The sequence below is a fragment of the Rhinolophus sinicus genome, linkage group LG02 (genome assembly GCF_036562045.2).
Source record: "Rhinolophus sinicus isolate RSC01 linkage group LG02, ASM3656204v1, whole genome shotgun sequence".
In the NCBI taxonomy this organism is placed as follows: Eukaryota; Metazoa; Chordata; class Mammalia; order Chiroptera; family Rhinolophidae; genus Rhinolophus; species Rhinolophus sinicus.
In genome coordinates, this window is record NC_133752.1 from 193,733,867 (window position 1) to 193,758,314 (window position 24,448).

General features: G+C 38.4%; 1 protein-coding gene across 9 annotated transcripts in view; it reads right to left on the reverse strand.

The window, feature by feature from the left end:
- Positions 1 to 24,448, reverse strand: part of MRTFA (myocardin related transcription factor A) — a 177,123-nt gene that overhangs the window by 84,556 nt on the left and 68,119 nt on the right. Inside the window, exon 1 of one of the 9 annotated variants that reach the window (XM_074326444.1) lies at positions 7,374 to 7,680. The exons of 7 other annotated variants lie outside the window; for them this stretch is intronic. In XM_074326444.1, the coding sequence (XP_074182545.1) occupies positions 7,374 to 7,419 (46 nt within the window). In that variant the 5' untranslated portion in view covers positions 7,420 to 7,680. Of the gene's footprint in view, positions 1 to 7,373; positions 7,681 to 24,448 lie in introns of those variants that run through there. One more of the 9 variants, XM_019734459.2, reaches the window with a different exon arrangement.

Consider the following 24,448-nt stretch of genomic DNA (forward strand, 5'->3'; position numbering starts at 1 on the left):
CTCTTAATCACACATTGTTTGGTCAATGGACCACTTTGACAGCAGAGGCCCCAAATCAACGGTTCTAGCTTCTAACTACATTTCCAGCCACTTTCCCCCTCTTCTAACCGTACCTATGTGTTCTCTCTCTCTCTCTCTCTCTCTCTCTCTCTCTCTCTCTCTGTTTTATTTGAATGCAACAGAAATGTATGCTTATGATAGAAAATCAGAAAGATACAGAACTCAAAAGAAGGGAAAAAACATCTCCTATGGAATCCCACTACCCAGAAACAGCTATTAATATTCTGGTGTATATCCTTACAGCCATTTTTTTAGGATTATATGGATAAATTGTAAACATTTTCCCACATCTTTAATCTTATGACTACATTGGTATCCAATCAAATGAACGTACCATAAGTTCTTTAATCAATCTCCTACTGTTAAAATTTAGGTTGTTTCTGTTTGTTTTTGTTTTTTTTACTATTATATTGCTATGAGCATCCTAATATTTATATATGTATTTTTTTTTAAATATATTTTTTATAATTTCCTTAGAACAAATTCCCAGAAGTATTTCAAGGTTAAGTATTTTTAAAAAATTTTTTATGAGTTGCCAAATATCAAGAGAGTTGTGGGAAGTTGTCAGACTATCCAGGAAGATTTAAAAAAAACAAAACCAAAAAACTACTGTATCTAAATCCCAATAACAGGGCTGGCTCAGTGTCTCAGGCAGTTGGAGCACCGTGCTCCTAACGCCGAGGTCAGCGGTTCGATTCCCACATGGGCCAGTGAGTTGCGCCCTCCACCGCTAGATTGAAGACAACCGGCTGCCGCTGAGCTCTGGAAGGAGGGACAGCTGGATGGCTCAGTTGGTTAGAGCGCAAGCTCTCAACAACAAGGTTGCTGGTTCAATTCCCGCATGGGATGGTGGGCTGCGCCCCGCTCTGCAAATAGATTGAAAACAACAACTTGACTTGGAGCTGAGCTGCACTCTCCACAACTAGATTGAAGGACAACGATTTGGAGCTGATGGGCCCTGGAGAAATACACTGTTCCCCAATATTCTCCCAAAACAATTTTTTTAAAAAAACGCTTAACATGTGCCAGAAACTGTTATAAGCATTTCATATATATTAACTCATTTAATACAACAACTTCCTGGGTTGGCATTACTTTTACCATTATTACTATTATTAGTAGTAGTATTATCATTACTCTCTTACAGGTGAAGTAACAGAGAGGTTAATAATCTATCCGAGGTCACACAATGAATTAGTGGCAGAGCTAAGAAGCTTGCATTCCAAAGTCCATGCTCTGTTAAACCCTATACTTAGCTCTTCTCAAACTTTTTGATGTCAGGACTTCGTTACCTTCTAATAGTTATTGAGAACTTCAAAACGCTCATGTATAAGCCCACTTATTTTATGTGGGTTATACATACCAGTATTTATCATGTAAGAAATTAAAACTTAACCCATTTGTTATTTCTATTTTTAAAAGTAATAAACCCACATGTTAACCTAAGTAACGTATTTTTATGAAAAATATGATTATTTTCCAAAACAAAAACACAACAGTAAAAAGAGTACCACTATTTCACTATTTTTGCAAATCTCTTTTGAGTATAATTTACTAAAAGACAGCTGAATTTTCACATGATACTGCATTCAATCTGTTGAGATATCGTATATCACGTACCGCTGGAAAACTACATAGCACACTCTTGAGAAGACATGAGTAAAAAAGCAAATAACATTTTAGTATAAATATATACAAAGTTTTCATCTCGCACCCACTGAAAAGGTCCAGGAATGCCCAGGGGTACCCAGACCACACTTGGAGAACCACCGCTCTAGTTAGTGCGGCGCACGTGATACAAAACAGCTGAAAGGCATGGTCTCAGGAACATACTTGCCTAAAACATATTCCAAATTTTTTGGCAAATCATTTCTTCAAGAGTTACTATTATGTGCATATTAATGTCAGGTACCCCTACAGGCACTGGAAACACAGCAGAAAACGAGAGAAAAATACCCGACTTTGAGGTATTTATATTCTAGGAGGGAGAAAGAGCAGTCACCAGTGAACAAACAAGTCATGTATTCTGTCAGATATGTGGTATGAGGAAAAATAAAAGCAGGATTTTAAAAGAATAGAGTGGGTGAGGGAAGGCCTAACTGAGAAAGGGGCATGTGAACAAAGACCTGAGGGAGGCGAGGGAGCAAGCCCGCCCAGCAAAAAGTGCTCCCCGCAGAAGGAAGAACAAGCACACAAGCCCTGAGACAGGGGCATTCCCTGAGGTGTGCAGGGGCACGAAGAGGCCGCCACGGCTGGGACGAGTAAGCAAGGGAGCAAGAGGAGGAGATGCCGCCAGTTACAGGGCTGGAGCAGAGCACGGAGGACCCCGTAGGCATCGGAAGGACTTGGGCTTTTTCTGTGACTGAGAACCACTGGCAGGTTCTGAGTGAGGAGCGATACGATCTGACTTTCTTTAGAAGAACATAACAAGTGACTGCATGAGATTAAGGATGCCCAAGACCCCTGACACCGTGAGCTCAGCCTGATACTGCCATTTAGCTTGCTGAGAGCAAGGCAGAAAAAATTGTTTTTTGTTGTTGATGGCAGAGCAGGGGTTTTTAGTATTTTTTTTCCTTGTTATTATAAAGAAAATCCTTTCAAAAATAATGCATGCGGTAATCATAAAAGTGAAGTTCCAAGAAAAACAAGACTGTATAAGACTCATCTTTATTTAACTTGGCACCGTTCTAATAAAGCTAAAACTGTGGTTCATGGTCTTGACAGCTTGCCTCATCCAAAAGGAAACAAGAGGGAGGAAAAAAAGATAGAGACAGACAGATGAACTCAAATTCCTTTGATCTGGGTCCTAACTCTAAGGGGATCCCAGATAAATCAGTGAGTCAGAGAAAGGGGAGTAAGATGTAATCCAGAAGACCGATGACAACAGCTGTCTGTCTGCCTACCTGTCTTCTGAGCTCATCAGCAAGGTATGAGATCATCACCCAGTCCGGAGAAGGCAGGGCAAGATGGAGGTCCACCAGAGAACCACAGGGCCTCTAGCATCTGACTACACTTCTCAGGGGCAGGAAGTGAAAACCCAGGCACTGGTTTTTATCTCTACCTCTTAAGATGTGAGTCAATGTGAATAGTGACAGAAACCTGCAATGGAAAAACCCAAGAAAAACCAGGATCTCTGGGGAAAATTATAAACAATCTCATACATCAAAGGTCTCTGATGGTTTCTTTGTAAGTATGTTATAGCAGAAACGGCACTGTCATGGGAGCAGGGAAATAAATTATCCTTCCATCCCTGCCACTAATTAATTATGTGATTTCAGGAAATTAACCTCAATGGGCTGATTTCCCATCTTAAATAAAGGAGAAGACACGACAATACCTATGGTTTCCTCCAAGCTCTAAAATCCCTTGAATATAAACAAAAGCATGTTTTTTTTTAAGCTCACACTAATAGTTAGAGTACTGGCAGATAGAAAAGGTAGGTATTGCTGAAGGTTCTAGAGTTTTTTACCAGCTCTGCAGACCCCTGGGTAATGTGAAGATAAACAGGGAGCCCTTCCTTAAAGAGTTAACACAAAGCCAAAAGAGGCAAAAGCTGTCTGCCCATCATCTTCCTTCAACCTTATTATTCTGAATTACTACTCCCCTCTCTCCAATCCACACTATTATAAAATATACAATTCAGACAAAAACTGTAATGATCAGGGAACTAGAAGTTAAAGAAATATGCAGGGATTAGGTATACAGACATCAACGGATGAGAGAATGGACTAAGGAAACACTTTAAAATTATTAATATTTTTAACAAGTAGCAAGCATATGGCACAAAACAAAAGATTTAAAAGGTATATACAAGTTAAAAGCAAGCAAACAAAACTGTTTTCTAAAGGATAAACTAAAGAGGGCACTTGGGAGGACTTCAGTGTATGTTGTGCTCTGTTTCTTAGGTTAGATACTGCGTCCATGGGCTTGTGTACTGCATTCATCGCTGTAATACATACTCTATATATTCTTTTGCATTTATGGGGTATTCCATAATCATAATAAACTTAAAACAGAACTCAACTGTTTTGTGGAACAAAAAGTCTCTTCTACCCCAGCCCCCCAGCTCTCCATGCCCCTTCCCTGAGGTAGCCACCGTTACTAGTTTCTTTTGGTCCTTCCAGAGATAGCCTATACATAGACAAGCATGGGTGGGGGGAGGGTAGAGTGTGTGTGGCTGGGTGCAGTGTGGGTGAGTGGGTGGGTGTTCACACATATGTGCACAGAGACAGAAAAAAACAAACTGACTCCCTAGCTGTGCCTCCTCAAGACCAGGTGTATGTCATGTGACCAAAGCAGACCTGGGAATGGCTTCAATCCTTTTCTCCACAAGGGAACTCTGTCCCACTACTGTCGAGTTATAAACTAGTAAGAAGACTGCACTGGCTAAATGCAGGGTCCGGGCCATCTGGTCGAAGCCTTATGTATTCGCTGTCAAGAGCTGGGCCCTAGCACTGCTCTGTTCTGAAATACACCGGATCAGTGTGGGGTCCCAGTATTCCCCCTTAGTCTTAGTTTAGCTTCAGAAATCCCAAATGTCCATCTAAGATCATTAGTTTTCTAATCACAATGATCTACATAGGTTTCCATAGTGGTGAGGGATACTTTCATCCTCTGATTGCGGCTGAACAGAACACTTAGGCTTAGCAAAGCACTTCACAGGGAGGCACACTGCACATCCTGAGACGTGGAAGAATTTCAGTTTGAAAGTCATGCTTTCAACGTCACCTGCTTTGGACAGGGTTGGCTAAGATACAGGACAGTGGTTAGAGGACTCATTTCTTAATGCAAAACAGATCTCAAAATACTTTGATAAAACCCCGATTTGAAAGGCTTATGCCTATTTATTAGGGGAAGTATGCCAAATCAGATTTCTTCCTTCATTAAAAAAAAAAACCAACGTACTGAGGGTCTACATGTGCCAATGTCAGAAGCCAATATGCAGACAAATACATTGCCTTTGAAAAGCTAATAATCTAATTAGAGAGGCAGGTAGAAATCATAATTACTTTACATTGCAAAAGTGGTACTGCAGGAACAGAGAGGAGAAAGGGTCGACTATCGAGAGATTTCACAGAAAGACAGCATCTGGACGGGATCTCAAAGGATAAGAGACCACCAGCGTTAAGCGGGATGAAAGTCTTTACATGCAAGTATGCCTCACCAAAATCTCCAAGCTCCAAATACTAAATGAAAACTGTTAATAAATATACAATGTACCCTGGAACTTCACTATAATATTCAGTATCTTCAAGTTTAATTCATGGTAAAGACTTTGCATCTTGAATCTTGTCTAAAGGGGTCTGATACTTTAAAAATCTCATTGAACAATAATTCTACCTATAAAGCATATGTTCGTGGAGGTCCAAATACTATATTGCTAGAAAACCTATGGCTCACATAGCCTAATGTCTTGACTTTTTGAAAAAATGGTTGGCTTTTAGTTTATTAGGGCTTCATAACAGATGCTTTTTAATTTCCTAGCATAAATATAGCTGCCATGTTACTGTTACAATCCATAATTCCTTCTGAAGGCTACAGCTTCAGAAGAAAATAGTAACGATTTCACAAAACCAACACATCAAAGTTTTTTAACATTTAGGAATCACAAGTACAGGAGAAACCGGTTTGCTATGACTCCTTCCTATACCTAGTTTCTCTGCTTTTACACACACAGGCAAAAGAAAGCGGTCCACGTGCACGCTGTTCTCTGTAGACCTTTCATTCTACCTGCATCCAACACCCTTGTCAATTTCATCCATCCTTGTCTTACATACTATTAACCTTTGAAAATTTTATGAAGTAGTTGGTCCAACAGATGGGTGGCTAGCCCTGCCCAACATATGTCGTAGGAAAAACAGCTCTAGACAAGAGAAGAAAGAATTACTAAGTCCCTTTCCCTTATCCAGCTGAGAATAGTGAGAGCCCCTTAGGGGAAAGTAATCTTTTAACCTTTATTAAGATAAGTTACTGGACTGAGATGATCTGTAAGAAACAAGGTGCTCAAAGAAGGGAGAGAGAGTTCAAATGCTACCAACACTCCCTGAGATAAAAATAAGCTCTTGTCTGCAGACAGCAGAGAACTAGAATACAGAGAGGAAAAAATAATCCGAGTCAGTAGAACTGGGAGCTATTTCATCACAGACAGACGGGAAACATTCAGGTACGCACATTATCTTGTTTAGAACACAGAGCTCAACAGACTGGGGAGGGGGGTGTCCAACCTGGAACGCCTAGCATATATGAACAGAAAAAGTGAATAGATGACTAATCATGGTCTTATTTGAAAAACCACAAAGAACAGAACAGCAGCAGTATCTTTCCTCTTTGCCCCTTACCTGTCCATAAAGCTTAACCTGATAGCATCTGAGCCTGTCTTCAGATGGGTATCTGCCTTTCAACATACTATCTAAGCGCTCCCCAAGGAGAACAGTAAGACCAATTCTGCCAGAGACAGTATCTGCCAGAACTAAGGAGTCTCATTATCTTTTGAGTGAAGACCAGTGGATGGGAAGAAGTCCCCAAATGCCATTTGTATGAATCTTTCAAGATATGCTGCGAAACAGCAAAACACTACAGACTACATTTTAGCAGAAATCTAAAAATAACAAAAGAACATTCCCTATTTTTAGATATCTAACTTTCAAGTTTAAAAACATGAAAAGTAAAAGAAACCATTAAAAACAAACTGGAATTTTAAAATGTTTTAAAAGATACTTTTGTATTGGGAAAACTGATTTTAAAGATAGAATTTCAAAAATCCTGCATTCTTCCTGTTTACTGCCTCCTTGCTCAAACTTTCCCATCTCCAAAACTATGTGTTATCAAGAACATTTCCAAAGACCCAAAAGATGATCTAGAAAGGAGGTTATACCGAAAAAAGAGCAAGAACAGCTAAGGAAAATTTATTTAATATACTTTCACAGAAAGACATAGAGGACAGATTAGTGCTTAAAGACAGTAATGTATAAAACAGCAAAAGCATTTAATTGTCTTTAAAACAGTGCCACAGATAATAAAATAATTGATTAAACAAAAATAGTTCTTTTTTCCCACATAGGTCACCTCACTGAATAATCTTAAGGTCAGTAAACATCTAATTCAAAGCTATGTCTGAATAACTAGAATTTGCAATTTAAAAAAAAGTACTAATTTTACAATAAAACCCTGAAAATGCAGGACATGTACTGGACCATTTATCTGTACCCCCATCCATCTTCCTCCCCATCTCCATCCAATCCTAGTACAAATACGCCCCACCTTTTCTTAAGAAACCTATGGTAAATAGAATCTGTAGGAAAGACGGGAATTACCGGACTGGACGGCCATCATTAGCATCTCGGGTTCCAGTAGCGTCATGACAGATTCTTCTCAGAAACAACAGCCCACAAATAAAATGAAAAAATTCAAAGTTGCAGAACAGAGATGTTGTCTTCAGAGGCTACTGAAACTTTCATAAATTCAATCTCATGCCTTCTGCTCAAATGTGACTGTGAGAACTCACTCCCCTTCTCAGTGCAGTTATCAGCTTATCCACCCTTCAGGCAAGTGAAGATGGCACAAACTTGAATCACCACCAACAGGAAACCAAAAAGCTCTCAAGTTAAAACATATGAAGTGTGGTTAGAACAGTGAGTGAGCGCCTCCCCTTGCTATTCGTCTCTGGGGGGAGGAGAAATGCAGAAACAGACCGTCAGAAAACCAATCGACTGCTTTTTTTTCTTTTCTCCCTTTTCAAGAAGAGAAGATGAGGTTTTGTTCAAAACCTTCGTGTAAGGACTGTTGCTAATGCAGTTTAAGAGCAACAGATTAAACACAGTCCAAACAACTCAATCTGGTGAAAGAAACAGCCCAATTACTGACCCATTGATGGGAGGTGGGGATGAGGATTAGGCACATAGAAACACATACATACAAAGAAATATGTATGGTGAATTCGTTTTCTGAAAAAGAGTTCCGACAACTTTTTCATCTGTGATATTTATAGATAACAGGCTAAGGAAGTTGAATATTTAACTACAGAAGCTCAACTATTTCTCCACCCCCACTCCAATTAAAATATCTGTTTCAAAAAGTCATCTGAATACATTCCAAAGCTGTAATCTGTCTTTCAGATCTGCCAATCCCCTATAAGAGCCCCTGACTTGTTCCTATGTGAGACATGTGAGCTGTGAACAGACAACTTACTGATGTTATTGGACTTTTCTAAAACGCTTGTGATCTTGCTGGATGTGTGGAACACGTAAGACAGTTCCAATATATAAAAATTTCCCTTTCCTGATAAAGAGACTTTAATTTTTTGTCTATTAGCACAGAGCATGAGCTTCTGAATAAGAATGAACATAGGCATTTTACTTTCCATTGCGAAAACAAAAACACGATTTTCAAATTAAACAATTTTCACTTATCCAAAATTAAAAGCTCATTCATTCCCTTCACAGTACTTTTTACTAACTGATATTCATAATAAGGACATTTAGATGCTTTTTAGCATATTTAACTGAGTTTTAAAAAGCTGAAAACTGGAAATCCATGTGTAGTATGTTTACCTAGAATTCCTCAATCTTTTTGGCTAAATATCAGCCTGTCTCTTGAAAGCCTACTGCTGCAAACCGAGACCAGCGAATGACTTAATGCTTACAGAGATGGACAAATGCTAAACGAAGTACTGAGACACCTTAAAAGAGAAATGATTGAAGGCAATATTTTGTCATTAGAAAAGAGAAAGCAATGCAGGTTTAGGGTGGCGGAGATTCTGGGGAGGAGAGAAAAACTTCCTTTCTCATTCCAAGAACATCATGTTTAACAGAAAAGCCCGAGAAGCTCTATATAGAACTGTGGGAATGACTCAACAGGCAACAGGGCGGCAGCCAGTGTGGGCTACATGCTGCTCTGGGAAGACAGAAACATTCTCACTGGTCCCTTCTGGCAATCAAGCTCTCAAACTGTCTTTAAAAAAAAAAAAAAATCATGGGTAAATTTCAACTCTCAGACTACATGACAGTCTGGTCAGAGGTTAGCAACTAAAGGAAAAGCATCCCCAAAAGGCTGAGTCATTCCTTTGTCCCTATGTGGGCTGTACAATTTGCTGTGTGAGGGCTTTTTTTTCAAATGAAACAGTTCTCACAGTTCTGTACTTACAGTAACATAAATATAAATTATAATATTCCTGCCCAAAAGATGGCAGGAAGGGCAGAGGGCTATTTCCCTCAGGTCAAAACTTCTCTTTGCTGCGTAAGAGTGCTGGGAAGGTCACACCAATATTCCAGCCCTACAGAGACATACCGACAGTCATATGGTGGTAGTAACAGTAACACATCACATTTCAACTAATAACTTTTTCACAGTAATTCCACATCCATTACCTATCTCATCTCATTTGGGATAAAAGGAGCTAAAGAAAAGAAAAACAATTTTTACAACAAAAATCTAAAAAAATAATCTTAAAAAAAAAGGAAACAATAAGCAATATAATCTTTGCCTACTGCTAAGATTTTGCATTTACCACAAAGAGTATCAGCATAGTAACAGATTCACTGTGAAAACTGCCTTTAAGACAGGCTTCACAGTTCTAAAAGTTTGAACGTGTATGGCAGCTTTAGTTCTACTATTTTTTGTGCAAATTAGCAAAATTCATAGAAAGAGAACTAAACTGACGTCTCTGCACAAGTGAACATGATTTTCAAGTTCATGGCACCAAGGGAATTTCCAATGAAAGAGAAGCTCTTTTGTTTTTAATCCTAACTCTAGCTAATCAACACAAATTTAGTATGATCTACATCCAGTGTCTATAAATCCACTCAAAAGGGACTTGGTAACTTCAGGAGGTCACTATGGTTTATTTACAAAGTTTTCCCACCCCCCACTACCTCCCCAAAAACCTTTAATGTTCATCATCAAGAGGAATTTGCCACGTTCTTATCCTACTTGACCTTCCTACTATACCTGTCATAGTTTCCACGCTCTTTTGAAACTGCCTATCGCCTTGATTAAAAAAAAAAAAATCCTACTTTCCTAACTCTCTGACCTTTCCTCTCAGAATCCTAAGTGGCTCCTCTTTCTCTGGCCCTCTCAGGGGCACCCCTTTCCTCGTTTACATATTCTCCCTGGGCAAGCTCATCCTTTTTTTTTTTTCTTTTTTAAATTTTTAAATTAAAATTTATTGGGATAACAATGGTTAGTAAAATTACATAGGTTTCAAGTGTACAATTCTGTAATACATCATCTATATATCACATTGTGTGTTCACCACCCAGTCAGTTCTCTTTCTATCACCAAAGATTTGATCCCCTTTACCCTCATCTACCAGCCCCCTCCCCCTTTACCCTCTGGTAACCACTAAACTACTGTCTGTGTCTGTGAGTTTTTGTTTCTTTGTTTGTCTTGTTCCTTTGTTGCTTTCAGTTTTATATCCCACATATCAGTGAAGTCATATGGTTCTCAACTTTTTCTGTCTGACTAATTTTGCTTAGCATAATAATCTCAAGATACATCCATGTTGTCGCAAATGGCACTATTTCATCTTTTCTTATAGCAGAGTAGTATTCCATTGTGTATATATACCACATCTTCTTTATCCAATCATCTATCAAAGGACACATTGGTTGTTTCCATGTCTTGGCCACCATAAATAAAGCTGCAATGAACATCGGCGCACATACAAGTATATCTCTACAGATATATGTTTTCAAGTTTTTTGGGTATATGCGCAGGAGAGGGATTGCTGGGTCATATCAATCTCATCCTTTCTTAAGGTTAACTACCGTCTACATACTGATCCATATCTGGCTCTGACCTCACCTGTACCTGTAAGCTACCAACTTATGCGTCTCTACCTAGCTATCTGAAACTCAGCATGCCCAAAAGCAAACTTCCAATAACATCACCGTGCTCCAACCCCTCCCGATACACTGCTTCCATTTTTCCTATCTTAGGTAACAGTACTCAGGTCCCAAACCATAAATTTAGACTCCCCTCCCTCCAGTCCCAAACACCTAAGTATAACTATTTCATAACTTATTCCTCAAATCCATCCTTTTTGTTCCATCGCATCCGATCAATGCTCAAATTTTCCCACTGTCTCATAAAGTTTTTAGAGTTGATTTATTCAAATCAGAGTCCAACAGGGACAACATTTCATTTTAATTGATGTGTCTCTTAAATCTCTTTGAAGATAGATTCCCCCTTCCTCTCTTCTTTTCTTGTAGTTCATTTGTTGAAAAAAACAGGTTGTTCCCCCACATTTTGGCTTTTGCTAACTGTACCCCCTCAGTGTCATTTAACCATGCTCCACCCCCCATTTTTCCAGTAAATTACGAGTTAGATACAGAGGCTTGATCCAATTCAGGTTAAAGTTTTTCACAAGAGGTACTGTGTACTTCAGCAATAGCTTAACTGCGCTTCTTTCTCGCCAGCTTTGTCTCAATTAAAAGCCATCCATGTTACCAACTGATTCTTATTCATCCTTCAAAACTCAGTGTAAGTGCTACCTTCTCCAGAATGTCTTTCCTGATCCCAGCACTCTCCCCACCCTCTCACACCCTCATGAATATGCTAAATACCCCTCAGTTATGCACCCACAGAACCTGGGCCCACCTCTATTATTGCTCTTTACCACATGGCTTAATGCCTCTGCATTAATAGATCTAGCACAGTGTCTGACATGTGAAAGCATTCGTAAATGTATGCCAAATAAAATGAAAAGTCCTATTTATTGCAGAAAATTCTAACAGCAGGGGAAAGTTCATAACAATAAAAGAATCCCTACCTCCCCAGGAAATACGGGTAGTCTGTTACAATTTTCATTAGAACACATGCTGAAGGTATTATTTAGAAAACTACACGAGGAAGACAAATTATCCACAGCTCTGAAGTACAGGGTTAACACAAATAAGGACATCCACAATAATACCCTCAGCAAGTATTAGGTGCTAATGACAATGAAAATGCCCAAATTGTAGGGAATGAGTAGGAGAAACCCAAGAAACAGAGAGCCTAACTCACCTACATTTAACCATCGAAAGCTGTCAACCTCACTAACAACTGATACCAATTTCTGTGATGGACTGTAGTATAGACAGGCATACACAACATAAGAAATGCCTTTCTATGATCTCCACGGCGTCTCAGATCACTGAAATGTAAGCTTGTTCCTATGTTCTTTTCTGATTTGGGTTCTCACCAGCGCATGTGTGAGCTTACTGAGGGTTAGCTCTACAACAACCTAGTCATCAGACAGAAATTTTACAGGCTCTAACCAGTTAAGTCTCTCCCCCAGACACCTAGAGTTGGGGAAAGTGAAAACACCCAAAGATAACACAACCCAGCACCCAGGCAAGCTGCTGCAGGTTCTGGGCAGCTTCTACTTCCTGTGACCACAACCTACCACTGAGGAAACACCCAGGCGAGGCTTGCAGACCTGGGCGGGTTACACCTCACCGTAAGGATGCTACTCCTTGGCTCTGTATTTTCAGCTAACTCTTCAAACCATAGTAAATGTCAAGGGCTACAATGACCATAAATATAAACAGCCAACTCGTTCATACTGTACATCTGGAACATTGTCATTACGCACAGTGACAGTGCCAATGGGGCATGAAGAACGAACCAGACGGACACTGCCTCCCCCCTCAAGCATCTCGTAATGAAGCAGGGGAGAAAATCTCTACCCAACAATTAAAAAACAACAAAAAAAATGAAGTGCTAAATAAAAGTAAAACATCAAAAAAGCAGCAGCAATTCACTCTGGTTACAAGAGACTTGATTGCTTCTCCGGGGAAGAATGACGGGAACTGGCTCTTAAAAAAATAAAGGCAGCGAGCGGAGTTTATCAGTTTCTTTTCAAACTCCCAACTCCACAGACTTGTATACCCATGAATCATAAAACAGCAAAGCCAAAAGAAACCCAGTCTTAACCTAATCCAGCCCCTCACCCAGAGTACTCAGAGTCAGAGACATGTAAGAAACTCTTCTACAAATTCCTGACAAGTGGTTCCCAGTCTGTTACTAGAAAACTTGTAGAAGAACCTTAGAAATGCTTTCAGGTGAGAAAATGAACTGAAGGTCAAAAACAATGAAACACCCCCTGGCTACAAACATTTAGGGGAAAGTTCTTCCTCACTAGTAATCAAAGAAATACAAACTGAAGTGAAAACATTGCGTCTATCACATTAGCAGTCTTTTACAAATGAGGCCAGCAAGGCTGATAGGTGAAGCAGGCCCTCATACAGGGTTGACAAGTATAAATTGGTAGGTCACTTGGGAATGGGAGAATGTACTGCTCAAGAACCTCATTCTACGCAAGGCCTAAAGGCCTGTGTGATTTGGCCCCTATCTACTTCCTTATTTCACACCACTCTCTTGCTCTCAATCTCTCCACTGACATACTTATGTTCTTTTAGTTCTTCTGTGCCAGTTTCCCCCAATAATCCTTACCTGTCTCCTTTGCCCCCGTCCCCTAGACTTAACACATGCTATTTCCTCTTTGCTTTGTTTGGCCAACCACTACTTGCGTTTTGGCTGTCAACTTAAATGTCTCTTCCTCAAAGACTTTCCTGACCAAACTCTCCCCCTGCGCCACACCTAAATTAGAACCATCAGTATTAAATCTGCTGTAACATTTTATGTGTTTTCCCCTCCAAAACACTTACGAAAGTTTTAACTATGAATTGGCTTATAAAAGTCTTTGCTTAATCTTTCTTTCACTAAGTATAAGTTCCAGGTCAACGAGAACCTTATCTGTCTTTTTCCTTACTGTCTCTCCAATACCTAACACATAGATGGTGCTTAATAATCACCAAATAAATTTTCAACATTAAAATTGTCAAATTCTTTAAGCCAGTATTTCTACTTCTAAGGAAATAATCCAAAATGCAGAAAAAGCTTTAAAAAGTGTTCATCCAAATATTAGTATAAGTTGAAAAACAGAAAATGATTTAAATGTCCAATGGGGGTGGGGGGTTTAAATAAATGATGGCACACAATGGAAAGATATACACCCATAAAAAAAGGCTACTTATAAAACTTTCGATGATATCTGAAAAATCTTAAGCTACAATGCTAAATGAAAAAAGCAAGGTATTAGCTCAGTTATTTTTAAAACACACATTTGGAAGAAAACTGGAGGGAAATAAACCATATACTAATAGCAGTTTTCACTGCGATGGAATCCTTTAGGAGGGTTTTTGTTTTGTTTTGTTTTTTAAACAGGGAGAGTCTATCTGGTGTCTGTTTGTGCTCCAGGCCGAGCACAATAATTAATGAATACCTGAGAACGGGAAATTGATTGTCTTTAAGTACTGAGATGAAGTAGGCTATGAAATTCTCTAAAGCACACTATAAACAGATTCACTGAATTGACATACTTAAGCTTTGGGCATTTTCACATTGGCTGGGAGACCTAATCTAGAAAATCCTTGACAACCAAAGTTCCTGAGGAGCACAAGTAACAAATTTCTTTCTGTTCCCCAAGAAAATATTGTAATTTGAATCAGAAATTGCCCACTCAAAATTGTTACTTCTTCCAGCAGTTAATTAGTACCTGCTGTGCAACACTAAAACATGAAAGGATACAGTGTGTACCCTTACAGAAAAGAACTACTTATCTGCCCTTTCTTCCACAGGTTGCATATGTGGGAAACCAATGAGTACTTCCTACAAAGGAGAAGAAACACATATGAAAGGGGACCAAGTGTGTCCTTTTCACTTCCGTTCTCTTATTTCTCTTTACATAACTTTTCCCATCCCACTCAGCAGATAACAGATACATACAAACTGTATATTCTTCCAGAAAAATCTCTGAAATCAGCAAAAACAGGAAATTTTTTAAACACTTACAAAAGCATTAAAATATATGAAATCTCTAAAAATAAATCTAATAAAAGATGTGGAAGACCACCACAGAGAAAATTGTAAAACCTCACTGGGAGACCTTACAGAAAATCTAAATAAATGAAGAAATATACCATATTCACGGTAAATATTCTAAAGATGTTAATTTTCCAAATTGATTTGCAGATTTACTATAATCCCAATCAAAATCCCAAAGTGATTTTCTTTTAAAGATGTTTATTAAAATATAGCTAACATACATTATATTAGTTTCAGGTGTACACCATAGTTATTCAGCAGTACCCACCTGGCACTGTACAGTTATTACCACGTTATTGATTATATTCCCTATGCTAAAGGCGTTACCACCACATAAGCCCAGCAACCATCTGACACTGTACCTGCTATCACAATATTATTGACTATTTCTATGGTGTACATTACATTCCCCAAGACTTACTTGTTTTATATCTGGAACTCTACACCTCTTATTCTTCATTATCTCCCCCGCCCTTTTTAATTTTTCAATTACAGTTGATATTCAACATTATTTTATATTAGTTTCAGGTGCCCAACATGATTTTAAAATTCATACGGAAATGCAAAGAACCAAGAATAAGCCAAGAAAGACAGTTTTGGAAAAGAAAAAGGTGGGAGGGCTGACTTCTCCCATAGAACAGGGCTTATTACAGTTATCATCACTGAGACAGGTACTGGTACAGGCACAGACAAACAGACCAAACAGTGAGCTCAGAAACACACCACACATAGGGGTAGCTCTGCTGATCAATGGGGAAAGAACAGTGTTTTCCAATAAATGAGAATCCATTTGGAAAAATAATTAAATTGGGGTTTATTTTACCCCCAAACAAAAAATTCAGACACAAAACTCACTAACTATACTCATAGATCAATTATACTAAATTTAGAAATTCTTAATCTAAAGATACCATAAAGAGAATGATAAAGACAAATCAGAGTGGAAGAAGATATCTATAATACATTTAAGCAACAACTAGTATTCCGAATATATAAGGAACTCCTATTAGGGGAAAACAAAAACAAAAAGAACAATGCAGGAGAAAAAATAGACAAAAGATTTCACTAGGCACTTCACAAAAGAAGAAATCCAAATGACTAATATGAGCTATTTAACCTCATTAGAAAATAGTAATGAAAATCAAAAACGTCATAGATACCTTTATGTAACCAGCATAGTAGTAAATATTAAAAATCTAACAATTCCAAGTGTTGGCAAGGATATGGAGCAGTGGGAACTTTCATATAGTGCTGGAGGGTATATAAACTGGTACAACCACTTCAGAAAACAGTTTAGTATTACTTAATAACTGTATATTACTATATACATTATAGGAATTTCCATTCTGGTGTATATGCGCCTGGATACATCAAGAACATTCACAGCAACATTGTGATAACCTAAACCTGCAACAACCCAAACGTTCACCAACAGTTTTTTTATAATTATGGAATAATTTTTCCATGAAAGCATTCACTACACAGTAATGAAAACGGATGAACTAAAGCTAAATACATTAATAAATACCACATATGTTGAGAAAAAGAAGAATACGATCCATCCCATTCTTATAAACTTAAACTATATTGTTTAGGAATAGATATATAGTTGCTAAAACAAATGATTTTCAAGAAGTCAGAATAGGAAGAAGAGATGGAGTTGTGATCAGAGAGGAGCACATTGGGGGCTTCCCTGGGGCTCACAATGAGCTCTTCTTGGGCTGAGTAGTGGCTCCACAGCTCATTGCTTTATGGTTATTTTATTAACTATCATATGATTTATGTACTTTTCTGTATGTATGTTATTATTTCCCCCTCCCCCCAAAAAAGAAAAAAACCGACTTGAATGTTGAAATATATATCATCACTCTAATTTCAAGGGGAATGATTAGTATAAGAAGCTTTTTTAGCTTTGCAGACCTAATTTCAAATATTGTGTCCCACTGTTCTCTAAGTATATTCATATGGGTTAGATCATGAACAATCTGTGATTCAGAAATGAAGGTTCCTATAGGTATAGATATAAGCAATTTTTTATGGGTGATATTTCTTTTTCTTTTTAGTTTCAGGTGTACAGAACAACGTAATAGTTAGACATTTACACCCCTCACAAAATGATAACCCCTCTCCCCCAATCTACTACCCCTCTGACACCAAATATAGCTGTTATAATTCCGTTGACTCTATTCCCTATGCTGTACTCCATATCCCGTGACTATATACCAGGCTGCCAAAAAAATGTATACACATAACTTGTATTCATCTTTTGTTATCAGTATGTATTACTATAATTTTAATATAGTTTTTTTCCTTTCTTAAAATGTATATACATTTTTTGGGCACCCTCTGTATATATATACACATATTTAATTATAGCTGACATTCAATATTATTCAGCTTCAGCTTCAGGTGTATCTACACCATCCCTGAAGTGGTCTCCCTAATAAGACAAGTGCCCATCTGACCCCCTACAAAATCTCTACAACATTATTAATTATATTCTCCAAACTGTATTTCACATCCCCATGGCAATACTGTAACTACTAATTTGTTCCCCAAACACTAGTTTACCTTCTTCCCCATCCCCACTCACCCTGCCATCTAGCAACCCTCAGTTTTTGTTTTTGTTTCTTTCCCCCTGTATCTCTGAATCTATTTCTGTTTTGTTTGTTCATTTATTCTGTGGGTGATATTTCAAATTTTTATTTATTCAATCACTGGCGGATTGGAGAAAGGCACTTTCTCAATAATGAGGCCCCTTTCAAAATGCAGAAATTCAGGTCATACAAAGTTCTCATCAGCTTTAATATCCAATCAAGGATTTGTTAACCAGAACACAAGAAGTGCAGGATAGCCATCGAGGGGATGCTTAGGAAGGGGGGGCCAAGCAGGAAAGAGGAAAGGAAAACCTCATTCGTTTCCAAAATGTTGCCTGGTATCCAACCTCTGTCCATGACCCAAAAAAGTATCCCCCATAAATAGATCACTAGCCCCAAATTTAGTTTGTAGTACCTAAAGTGGAAAGGAAAAACAAAGAAATTTGATACTGATTAGCTCTGATCAATGAGCTTATGGTTTGTTCATTAAAGGAACAGGAAGGCAGGAGGCAACACTAGTAGCTACGGTACAACTTCTTCTTCACATCTTTTAATGTCGTCCTCGGTGTCTCATACGACAGGCACTTTATAAATATCTGCTGAGTACTAATTTCTACGGTGGTCACAGCAGTGAACAGAATTGTACAAATGACTGTCCTGAAATAAAAATTTTAAAGTCAAGAACTAAATAAAAGGTCAAGAATATAACCCAAATGCCAGGTTTCTCTTGGAAACTTTTACGAACTTGTCATCTATTAATTTATCTAACTTTTGTCTGCAATTCCTTCTGAGTAATGCATTCCATGTAATTACTATTCACTTTTTTCTTAACTCTATAATTCCCAACCTTCAAGAGGCACACCTCTTAGGATATAAGCAAGTCCCCAACTTATAAATGGATTAGACTCCAAAAGCTCATTTGTAGTTTGAGCATTTGGAACATGGAATACATTTTCCCACAGATGCCATGAAATATGTATTATGGCAAAATTCCCAGGCTTGCCCACAAAAGCCTATGGAATGACTAAAATGAAATATATTTGAAATGAGGAAAAGAAGCAAAAGATATTTCAGCCCCCATTCTTGAGGCTCCTGAAAATAACCCTATGCAGTCTCAGCCAGTTCTGAAACTCATTCATACTTAATTAGATATCAGATTATTGTGAGGAAGGAATGGATATGTAAGGAAAAGACAGCCAAAGAGCACTGCACTATTAAAGGAAGAAGCAAAGCGAAACTTAAATTTTCCATTATAATACATTCATTCAATGTGTGCCAGAACTCCTTTAGCTGGAGCCAAAGATGATGGCGTTAGATCATTAGAGAGGTTTTTTTCCCCAAGGCTTCTCCAAACCCTGGCTGGACAGGATGCACAGGTAGATCAATTTAATCTTTTAGACCTAAGCGTTCAATCTAGCAGAAGACAAAGGAGTAATATTAAAAAAAAAAAAAACACACTCTAAAATTTCTCTACCAACTTTTTCCAATTAGACGAGGAAATGCTGAGCTAACCAAAGGCAGCTCCTCTCATTAGGACTCCAACTTCCTCTGTTTAGGAAATAGAGGTATCAGCATCTTGACTGCCCTTTACTGCCTTGTCAGGAACCTTGCTAACTCACTGAATTTCTATATAAGCTTCTACATGAAACAGATTTGAGAGGTACATTCCTCACTCCATCCTTTCAACACACAGTACACCATCCATAAAAAAGCACCTCCTCTGATTCCAGAATTCATTCTGCTCTAAACTCCACAATTTCCAATTTCATAATCCTCTCAGGGAGTTTCCATTTCTGCTCTTACCTTTACCTCCCTACAAAAAAAACATTCAAAGAAGATCGAGTGTAAAATACAATAATAATTTTCTAGACTCTTTCCCCTTTTGACAGAAGCAGCACCATTAAGGTACACAAATAGAAGACCCAATTATGGCCAGGAAAGCCCTGCAACTACACACTAACAATACTGCCTGTCCAGACATTCACCTGATGCTACTGGACGGGACAAAAAAGAAAACAATAAGCATGTTTGACCAGGGAAACAGCTACTCTGCAACTTTCTAGTTCTCTTAACTTAATCAACATTTCCTATCTTCTCTATAACAGAATCTGATTTTGACAGTTACTTTTAAGTGATTTTTGCTAAGCAATTAGTATTTCTGGTCACTGGTATACATTCTACTATATAAACAATATTTGCAGTAGTCATCAAACTTTTTAGATTACAGGGTGTGATCAACAAATATGGTGAATGCTTAAAATTTTAAAACAATTATTGGGCGGCCGGATTGCTCAGTTGGTTAGAGTGCAAGCTCTCAACAACAAGGTTGCCGGTTCAATTCCCGCATGGGATGGTGGGCTGTGCCCCCCTGCAACTAAAGATTGAAAACAAAAACTGGACTTGGAGCTGAGCTGCGCCCTCCACAACTAGATTAAAAGACAATGACTTGACTTGGAGCTGATGGGCCCTGGAAAAACACACTGTTCCCCAACGTTCCCCAATAAAAAAAATTTTTTTTTTAATTATTACAATAAAAGACACATTGCCATTAATCCTCCTCGCTTCAAACACACACATCCTATAGTTCTTGCCACTTTCTGAAGCAGTTCTGGAAGTCCTCTTTTGTGAGTGTCTTTAGTTGTGCTGTCGTGGCTGCCTCTATGTCCTGAATGGATTCAAAATGTTTACCTTTCACAGTAATTTTGACTTTGGGGAAGAGCCAGAAGTCACACAGTGCCAGACCAGTGAATAAACTGGATGACACAAAAATTGCCATACCAGAAGCAATGCGTGATACGGAGCCTTTCCGTTGTGATCACAAAATATAATGAATGATGCTGCCGAGCGCCATTCAATGGAAACATAGGGATCTTCAATACGGGAAGTGGCGCATCAAACCTTAGTAACAGTGTGTGACAAGTTTCAACTTGTTTGGTGCAATCGGGTGTGAGCTACAGTTGAGAGGCGTTTTAAAGTGTGCCATAAATCATCCTTCATACTGATAACACTCCAAGTCACACATCACTTCTGATATACGGCAATTTGTTGAATAAAAACATTATAGTGTGTCCTCATGCACTTTATTCACTGGATCTGGCACAGTGTGACTTCTGGATCTTTCTCAAAGTCAAAATGATTCAGGACATTGAGGCAGCCATGACAGCACAACTAAAGACACTCACGAAAGAGGACTTCCAGAACTGCTTCAGAAAGTGGCAAGAATGATGGGATAGGTGTGCACAAGCAAGGGGGAGTATTTTGAGGGGGATTAATGGCAATGTGTCTTTTACTGTAATAAATTTTTTTCATTTAAATATTCACGGTATTGTTTGAGCACACCTCGTATTCTTTTATTAAGCCTCTCTCCTTCCCTTTAGCACTGTTCTAACATCAGTATTTCACCATCATTTCCTTTCTAAAGTTGAACACAATTTCATTTTCTTGGGTATCTTTTCTCCTGCCAAAAATGATAATTATGTTGTATATACCATTACGTTTGTCAGTTTCAAGTATCCATATTCCCTTTTAAGCATGATCACAATTAATCAATTTGGGGCTCCTGGCAGTCAGGAAACCATTCCAGCAACTGAAAAGGTTGGCTCCAACACAGCTCAAACTAAAGTAGATAGATGATCTAGATCAGCAGCTTTCAACTTGTGCTCTTTTGAGAGCTGAGGTGCATGAGGGACGCCAAATGGGGGTTTGGCTCCTCCATTCAGGTGTCATTCAACCAGAACAGACATTTCATACACTAGCTTTATATATAAATCACAAATTTATTGTTCTTCAACTTAAGAAAATAGTTAAAACTTGTACTCTAAATGTTTTATTCTAATTAAGAGAATAAAGAATTACTCCACCAAACACTTCACCTCTACAGGGATGGACTCAGAAAGTCTTTCTTCCAAATAATCTAAACCCTGAATTGAACAAGTTTGTTTTTTTTCTGTCCAGTGACAGAGTTAATAATCACTTTCTTTTTCTTTTGTTTGTTTTTATTAGATTTTTTCCTTTTGCTTTTATTAGTTTCAGATGTACAAAACACTCTGATTAGACATAGATTCCCCTCACAAAGTGATAACCCCGAGTCTATGACCCCTGTGACATTGTACATAGCTATTACAATATCATTGACTATATTCCCTATGCTGTACTTCACATCCTGTGATTATATATATACTGGGGATGCCAAAAAAATGTATACAAGTGGACACTGTGGTCAACGTTGCTCAAGCAGTAGTTCACCATAATCAGAAGTGTCTGGATGCTGATGGTAACCACTTTGAGCACCTCTGGTAATTGCAGAAGTCAAATGTGACTTGTGTTTATTTTTTGTTATCAGTATATATTGAGTATTACAATTTTAATATAGTTTTCCTTTCTTAAAACGTGTATTCATTGTTTTGGCACCGTGTGTGTGTGTGTGTGTGTGTGTGTGTGTGTGTAATGATCATTCTCTTAATTGCTTAAATCTAAAAAAAAAAAAAAAATTCAATGTTTCAATGAGTTAGTAGCATAGTTTCCTTGCTCATTCATTTGCTCAAACATTTAGCAAACACTTCCTATATTCTAAAACCTTGCTGCTCCAAGTCTGAGCCTCAGACCAACAGTATTGGCATCACCTGAATGCTGGTTACAAATGGCGCTTCTCAGGTCTCACTCAGCTCTGCAGAATCGGAATCTACATTGAACGAGCCCCTAGCTGACTCATTAGCACATTCAAGTTTCTGGCTAAGCACTAAGGATAACACAATAAGTAAAAGAGACATAACCCTGCTTTCACAAAGCTTCTTATCTACTCAAATATAGTAACAAATAAGTAGATAATTATGCACAGGTACTTTGGAAGAACATTAAAGGAGCAAATCCCTAACCTAAGTTTGAAGTCAGAGGAAGAAGTCCTGAAAGAAGCAGTACCTTCTCCTGATTCTTTACTACAACTTAGAAACATCAGCCAGAAGAGGACAGCCATTCCAGGAACAAAGAAACAGGGCACGAAGAAGAACTGAGAGGTGAAACTGTGTCTCTTATGGGAAATCCCAAATCATTTAGTGTGAGTGGGAAAAGACGAGCAGGAGGGCAGAAGCTGGCTTTGAAGGACCTGGTTTGCCATGCTGAAGACCATAAGCTTTACCCTGGAGGACATGGGGAGTCACTAAGCAATTCAAGCAGTAGAACAGTAACTTCATTTATGGTTTAGAAAGATCATCCCAGTGGTCATAGGGACAAGATTAGAAACAAGGCAAGATCAGTCAGAAGGCCATTGCAATAATCCAAGTTAGACATTATTAAGAGTCTGAACTAAGTGGCAACTGAAAAGATGGTAAGAAAAGAATAAATTCAGAAGATATGAACATTGCAGAGTCTATAAAATTTGGTGACCAATAACTGGGAAGAAAGATGAGGGGGTAGACAAGAGATGGAATAAAAATTTACTTCCAAAAACAGCAAGTTATAATCTTTCTGGAGGACAATTTGGAAATACTAACTTAAAATTTTTTTAAACTTTATAGTGTGGACCCTGAGAAAGAAGATACCTACTAAGAAGGGCACCTGTTGGATAATTGGGCTCAAATTTTTAAAAAACAACAACAGAGCATAGCACCCATTTCTACACAGGGACCTTTCAGGCAAATCACACTTCAGGGAGAAGCCTGCACTAAGTTGTCTGCCGCCAGCACTGAACTGCCTACCTGCACTGTGTTCCTGCCATCTGAGCCAGATAGAGTTACTGGAATAGTATTTCAACCAATAGGATTGAGTATTTCCCTGTCCAATCAGAGCTGTGCAGCTATATACCAATCAGCATCTTCACTGACCAATCAGAGTGGCTCGATTTTGACCAATGAGGACAATGCCTTTTGGACCAATCAAACTGCGCAATTTTGGACAATGCCTGATGGACCAATCAGGGACCAGAGGTGGGACTTCTGTCTATAAAAGTCAGCTCCCTTTTGGCTCAGAGAGTGCACTTTTCCTTTCCACCAAAAACTGAAGACTGCATTTCCCCAGGTGGAGTTGAAACACCAAAGATGAAATACTGAAAATGTCTTGCCAGAGATCAGACTGGAGCGCACCGGACCAGAGCAAAACAGAGCTATCTAGCCAGAGAGCGCCCTGGCCCCATGGATCCCTCACAGCCATGCTGCTTCATAATTGAGCTATACACTATTGAGCTATTCCAAAGCCACGCTGTTCTCACCGCTGTGCTGTTTGCACCAAATAGTTTTCTTCATCACCGCACCCCAAATTGGGGATTCCTGTTGGTGTTGAATTGACGCCAACAACCATTGGTTGACAATACCTAAACATGTTACTTTTGCAATCAGAAGGGGAAAATGTTCTTTATGTCCATATCTTTTCATCTCTTCTGGGAGTCTGTCCCACAGTTATCTGCACCAAGTTTATATACCAAGATGTTTACCACAGTACTATTTATAACATAAAAAAATAAAAACAATGTAAGGGTCTCATAATAGGAGCCTAGGTAAATATCCTATATACCCAACTCAAACACCAAGCAGAGAAAAATGTTTTCTAAGACTGTTGAATGATATAGGAAAATCTCATAATATTACATGAAAATAATTTATACAGATTATATGTGTATACAAGTGAACAAACACAGAATATATATTAACTGCTGGCACTGGCCATCACTGAACTGTTAATTATAAGGAAATTTTTATTTTCTTTTTTCCTATACTTTACTTGATTATATAAAAAATGAAACTTTTAAAGTTTTTATTTAGGAAGAAAACAAAAAAACCCTCTGGTTTGAACATCTGGATGGAGGGTGGTGCCAATTCCTACAATGGAGAATTCAGCAGGAACTTCAGGTAAGATGAGTTTAACTCAAAGCATACTGAGTCTTTGGCACATCCAGTGGAGGTGTTCAACAGACAGCCAAGCATATGAGTCTG